The 7308-nt window shown below is 29.6% G+C and overlaps 1 protein-coding gene across 1 annotated transcript in view; it reads left to right on the top strand.

The window, feature by feature from the left end:
• LOC121115944 (uncharacterized) overlaps nt 1–5437 on the top strand; it is a 16854-nt gene extending 11417 nt beyond the window's left edge. The window contains exon 4 of the mRNA XM_040710135.2: nt 5062–5437. Coding sequence (XP_040566069.1) covers nt 5062–5220 — 159 coding nt within the window. The 3' untranslated portion in view covers nt 5221–5437. The remainder of the gene's footprint in view (nt 1–5061) is intronic.
• Nucleotides 5438–7308: the final 1871 nt, after the last annotated feature.

The following is a 7308-nucleotide window of genomic DNA, read 5'->3' as shown; positions in this document are numbered from 1 at the left end:
TTGGTTTAGAAAAACCATGAAAAATTAAATATTTTAGAAAAAAAAATCATTCAATATATACTTACTTTATAATTTTAATTTTTTTTTATTCAATCCTATTCTATTTTTGTATACATATACGTCAAGATAAAATTTAAGACTTTTTTTATTTCTATAACAACTGTAAAAAAAAATTCAAATATGTATTATTCACAGAAAAATACATTTTATAGAAAAAAATTTCAAATATTTAATTTTTTGAAAAAAAAATTTCGAATATTAAATTTCTAGTAAATCCATAGCTATTCACAAAAAATAATTTTTTTTTCCTCTGCTGCATAATTTGCCCGAAGGACCTTTTTTAAAAAAGAAAAGAAATCTTTCCAAAAAAAATTTTTATCCTTATTTTCGCCTAGAATATTTTTATCCTTTCAAAAAAAAAATCTTGTAAAAATTAAAAATTCTTAATTTTGGGGATACTACAGCCCCTACGGACACCCCTGTAAAAAATAGCAAATTTGAACCCCTAAAATCCCTTTACCCTGAACTATGAAGCAATATATTACGTCAGTTATATTAAAGGAATTACGTCATAGTTAAGTAGAGCCCATCAAAAATGATATTGATTTATTAGAGCTGCAACTGATGAGGTGAGCAAATAATATAAGTTTGACATTTTAATGCATGGATGTACATAGGTGCATGTCTTAAAGGCTCTCTGTTCTCCAACATAACACATCATCGTATATATTTTAATCACATAAGAGAATCTCTCTCTCTCTCATTTTTCCATAAAAGTAAAATAAATTGTATAAGACATTTATATGTAATATGTATGTATATGTACTAATCTACTACAAATCTTTGTTATTATATAACGCATTAATATACATACAAGGCATAGGAAAGTTTCCCCTCTTACTTTTACCTTTTAGAGCTTTTCTTTCTACATTCAACTACATTGTATGTATGTATGTACAAGGACTTTCTTTGCTTGCTAGCTAGCTAGCTGAGAAAAAGAACATGGAAGAAGAAGAAGAGTGGGGGGAGGAGTACCTTGCATTGGATTCATTTTACATATTATATCCTATTTTGTACATTTATAAATATGTATATATGTATGGTGTTTATTTGAAAAACTATTTTTGAAAAAATTAAATTAAATTGACTTTACCAAAGGATTACTAAATGATCGGTCCTCTCGTGACGTCATCACTTCCTTCCTTCTCAAAATCTTAATTTTATTATGTAACGTTTTCATGTTACGTCATCCATCTTCGGGGCTCTAAAAACTAAGAAAATAATGTTAGTGCAGCATCAAGCCTTAGTATTTACACAGTGTAGACAATAAAGGCACTACTACATTTTCAAGGATTGTATATTTTATCAATTCTCCTACACTACCCCTCCCTAATCAATTTAAAACAAAACTAATTTTACAAATCTAGTTATTTCATAGGATATTAATTTGATTTAATTCAAATATCACTATTTGTCTCTTGCTTCTAACTGTACAGTTTTCTTTTTTTAAATCCATTTGGAGAAGTTTCTTTGAGATTTTATAGAAAATTTATTTATTTGATACAATAAATATATATCAACTCAACATACCAAACATGGTGTTGCTTCACTGGATGATGAAATCTGTGACGTCAATGAAAACCCTCTGGGTCTCTCAACCTTTATTCCAAAAAGAAAAAGAAAGTTTTTAGTAGGACATCTATTTCCTACTGTGGGACTATAGTTTAATAATCGCAGGGGAATTTTAGAGCTTAACAAAAGCTAATTCGAATTGAAACAATCATCATTCAGATTACGAATGAGGCGTAGGATGGGGAGGGGGGCAGTTGACAAAAAGTACAATGGACATTTTCAGGTAAGTGGGATAATTCCATATACCTTATCCTGCTCAAGATGTGATCCTTATTGTATAATGTATATATCAACCTTTACTCTTTCACTCTTAAGATGATATAATATGGAATTATTCACATCCTTACAAAAATTATTTTGAAGTGAACTAATTAACGTTCTGAACACTTATACTTGAATAGACTATGATGTATTCATTATATTTTAACCGTTTTTCCTTCGAAAATTAAAAAAGATATAGCTCCCAAATTTATTGAAAGTTGGACCATTCTTCCCTATTGTTTGGACTATCATTTAACTTATAATATAATGAGTTACTCATAGCTAGATATGGGCATTTGGTAGAACACAAGGAAAATGGGAGAGCAACACTACTGAATTAAGACCCCGGTTAGCATCAACCGCCTGGTATATGATTTCTGCTGGAGAAAATGAATTACTGCTATAGCGTTTGTACGAGAGATGGCGCTACCGGTGCTTATCGAGGTTATATTTAGTTAGTAGTATCTCTTGAATAAAATACACACCAACTTTCTACCAGAGCCGTCTATTTCTTTCTGTTCGGGCATTTGTTTGAATCGAGAAATCGGCCAGAAGGATTCTAGGGAATGTCTTTTGGATTTGCAAGGAATAGTCCTCATTGATTATCCGGAAAAGGTTAAAACTATTACAGGTCCATATATTATTCTTTGTTATTGGACAGTTTGAAGACCAAACTGGAAGAAAAACACCCACAATTAGCCCACAACAAAGACATTTTTCATCACGACAATGCACACCCTCACACCTCAGCAGTTGTGGTTGAAATCCACAATTGTAGAAAAAGTTGACATTAACCGTTTTTTCTTTTCTAATTTCAAAAATATGATTGTTTTTTACATTTTGGTGATTCCTACTCATAGCTTACGTAGAAGCATACTTGATCCAAGAGGTTGACATTTATCAATAACTCTTCTGTGTTTGAATATGTCAATTAGAATGGATGCAACTAAATCAATTCTTAGAAAAACGGATCTATTTAAATTCAAGTTCGACATTTGGTGAAGTCATGTTTTTACACTCATTATTTCATTTCAGTGACGTTATATACTCATTTTGTTAAGCTGTAGAGTATTTGTAGGGTTTCTTCTCACTGTTATCAAAATAATGAAATATGATTTTTTTAAAAAGGTTTGTGGAAAAGTTAACAGCTAACCAAAGGGGGACTGTAATTTTTTTATTGTCAGTGAGATAAGACTAAGTGAAATTTGACTTGTGGACATGTTTCCTGTCTGAGGATCTTACTATGTCTAACTGCAAATTATGTTATATTTGCACATTGATCATGAATAAATGCTGCTATAGAATTTGACTGCAATTCTACTACTTCTTCATCCTATTTGACAGCGATTATAAACACCTAAAAATTAATGGATAAGCTTGATAATAAAAGTACCAACAATTCTGGGGTTTTAAAGTTTCTATGATGAAGATACACTAGTGTTTTTGTTTGTTTTATTTTTTATTTTTTTCAAAGTGAACTTTCTTTTTCTGAAATTTGCCTATCAATAGCAAAACTGTTTTCTAATGTAAAATTAAGTACAAGCCGCTTAGTTCAATGATGGGAGCAAAAAGTCAACTTTTGCTTTCCTTTTCTGCTCCTTTATTTGAAACTATTTTGAATGGCCTATTTGTATGTATTTTTTATCAGCTATCGATTTTTTTACATTGCTACATCTGAACATTCATCAATTGGACTTGAATTACTTCTTAATAACATATTTTTGGCCTTTTTTCGTGTTCTTTTTGAAGGAAAGTTTGTGAGGTCCTCAAAAAAATATGTTTGTTTTAATAATAGCAAAAAATTAACTTTTTCTCCAATCAATTAACCATTTTGAGTATTAAAAAAATCCGCTTAATAGTATTAGTATACAAAACATGAATGTACCTATCATTTTTTGTACAACAATTGTTGAGTTCCCAAAAGACTTTTTTGTATCGTACTTTTATCACGTTTTGATATCATTTTCTATAAGATAATAAAGAGATATAGAATTTATCAAAACGTATATTTTTAAAAAGATAACTAATTTATATTTATGTTTAAAGATGTGGAAATCCTCGCAAGTGCACATTTAAAAAAAAGTATATGTTGTTAACCTGCAAGATATTAGTGCTCTTATAAATAATATTTTGACAATTAAAACGTTTTAGCTAATTATAGTTGATGTAGAAATATTTGGCAAAATTACCTTCAATATACATTTCTTTTTTATTTACGCTTGCAAGAATTTTGAAATTTTATATATATATAGCTATTTTTTTCGTACTTTATTTTCTGATTAACGGAAATTGTTAATTCTTGAGCAGTAATTGTAAAGAAAAAAGTAACATAATATTTATGTCTAATTTTTATTTATGAATAAGAGCCATCAAAATGATGGTTTTTAGTAGTTATGCGGTTTATGGAAAGTTAACCGTGATCTTTTCACCCCAAGGCAAGTTCATCGGAGAACAAGTTTATTCCATGACAAGTTCATCCCGAAGCAAATTCATTTTGAGAACTATTAATCCCGAACATATTTTTATACATATAGTAGCATTATTAGAGAAGGTAAAATGAGTACGTTCTAAAATTTTCTTGTACGAGCTCAAAATCTATTTTAAAAATGTACATTCAAAGTCTAGATAATTTAAGACAATCGCCACAAGGAGGGATAATTAAAAAAGTAATATATCTATATCAAGTTAGGGAAATAAAAAAAGCTTAAAGCTATGTAGCAAATTTGTTGAAATTGGAGGCTTATATTCAAATAAAGCGTTTTGTTAAGCATAAAATCGTATCTAAATTAGAAACTTCTTTATTAGGATAAGAAGTATACTATTCTAGTGAATATACCTTTGAAAAAAAAGTAAAATAAAATAAAAAATCATTGTTGATTTTTTTCATTAATATATGTATTGTGGGGAATAAATTTATTTTCCTCGGGATGTACTTTGCTTGGTGTGAAAAGAGGGATAAGAACATTGAGGGTAATAAGGGAACGTTTAAATTTCCGTACACGAGTTCTATGTACATATATTTATCGTGCTCATCTTTAGTTTTTGGATTTTTATTAATTTAAAAGTGAAAAATAAAATGATTAATAGAGTATCCAAAATCAGTATTTTTTAAAACCATCATATATATATAGTAAAAATCATTATATGAAATTTAATTTCCTTTTCTAGGGCGAACACGAAGAGTCTTGCATTGCAGTCATGAACAATTTCTACAACGACGGAATTGTTTGGCATGACATTGCATGCTACCATAAAAAACCATTTGTTTGCGAAAGCTCTGATCAACTCATGGACTACATAAATCAACGTAGTAATAACCTGATTTAATACAATTATTTCTTTAAAATAATGAATTTATTTAATTCAGAAATGTAATCATACTTGAATGAATTTTTCGTAGTGTTGGGTTTTATTATGTTAAGGATACCTGTTGAATGGGTTTTCAATATGGTATTTACTATTTTTATTTTTTATCGAATATTTTCAACCTATTTTTGTGTAAATTTATAGAAATTAATTTTGAATAAACTGTATAGACTTCAAAGCTCTGTAGCATTCATTCTATATAACAATCTTACTTTTGGAGATGTGCCATGAAGGAATAAATAATTTATAGCGATGAACATCGGCCGCCGGCAAAAGTATCCAATTTAAAGGGGAAACAGTAGTTATTACAGATAAGAATCGCACTTTTTCTGTATAATATTATGATTTAGGATGTGACTTTTGTAGAGCAAAGGGAGAAAGGGGAGCGAGACTTGTTGTTCAATTGATTAAAAACGCAACGGTGTCATCAGCTGCCCAATGTATGATTTTTCTGAGAGGTAAATGTATTGAATGACTGTTCTAGTGAGGGTAAACTTAAATTTAAAAATATGTTAAATAGATTAATCCAATTTTTTCCTTTTATCTGTTGAATTCGGAAAATGATTTCTTTTAATTTGTTCATGATTTTTACACACATATTTGTTTACTTTGGGCCAAATGATTATTTATTTCTCTCATTTTTTGTATCTTATATAAATAAATATTTGTAGCATCTCTCTATCGACTACATATAGACTTCGAAATGAATACAAATGGAGCTAACTTCTTGCGTTTTTATTAGAAATTAAACCTAAACAATAGTGTAGTTAATTAATAGTTTGGTTGACAATTTATCATAAGTTTTTACATTAATTTACATTATTTATATCTACTCTAATGACCACATACAGCCCCAAGCTTTTCCACAAAAAAGAATACAAAATAATATGAAGATATTATGTGAATAAAAGAACATGAATAATTTTATTTCGATAATAATTATAGAAAATAAACTAAAATCAATAGTATTTAAGATATTATTGATCCAGTTGATATGCATACAAATTTCAACCATAAATTTATGTTTCATCCTTTAAGACCTTACACTAGTGTTGTTTGGTATATCGATACTTGAGTCATATTAACTCATTTAAAGAAATAGTATGTAGTAAACTTAATTAGCATTGCAACAGGTAGCTTGCTAACAGGTTATTGATCCTTTAATGGTATATATAATTTAAACAGTATATGAACAGAGTAGATCCTACATGCTCTAATAAATGTAACTTATCTAAATCATAAAAGTTTCGAGATATCATAGTAAAAATTTCCTTCATAAATAAGTGAACAATTGTCTACAAAGTTTGTGAAAAACATTTTTTTGTGATCGGTCATTTACGTGCATTGAAGGCAAACGTGATGCTGTCGTCAAGCTTCACTACTTGGGGAAGAGCTACCCAGAGAATTTTAAGACCTTAAAGGTCATTAAGATTAACCGAACCTTTCTAAAACGCACTGTAGACAAATAGTGTTAAATATCTCCTCAAAATGGTTGAACACGAACAGCACAAACTACGAAGAACATCGGAATTATACGAGAGAAGAGTTGGCGAAATCCAAAGAGGAAAATGGCCATGGATCTAAGCATGGGGCACATAACAATGAACAAACTTGTGAAGATGGGCCTGCAGATGGTCCCTTACCGTCATCTTAAATGACAGGTCATTTTGTTTAAAACCAAAGAAAAGAGAGTCAACCGAAGCAATAAGCTCCTTATTCAGTTGAAGTCGGGCATGGCTCCCAAAATTATCTTTAGTGATGAGAATTTTTATTTCTGTAGAGGTAAATTTGAAATCTTAATATGATCAAGTTTTGTCTATAAAAGGATATGATGCTCCCCATAGAATCTATCAAACACAAAAACCACAGCCAATGATGGTCTCGGGAGCCATTACAAGATCTGGTGAGGACCTCTAGTATTTGTACCCTCTTGAATCACAATTAACAGTACTTAAATACCCTCCTAGAGAAAGATCTTCCTCCATGGGCAAATTTCTACTTCTTTTTCTAATTTCTAACATAGACCTTCCAAACAAGATGGGGTTCCTT

The sequence above is a fragment of the Lepeophtheirus salmonis genome, chromosome 4 (assembly GCF_016086655.4).
Source record: "Lepeophtheirus salmonis chromosome 4, UVic_Lsal_1.4, whole genome shotgun sequence".
Lineage (NCBI taxonomy): Eukaryota > Metazoa > Arthropoda > Copepoda > Siphonostomatoida > Caligidae > Lepeophtheirus > Lepeophtheirus salmonis.
This window is presented reverse-complemented; position numbering and strand designations above follow the sequence as displayed.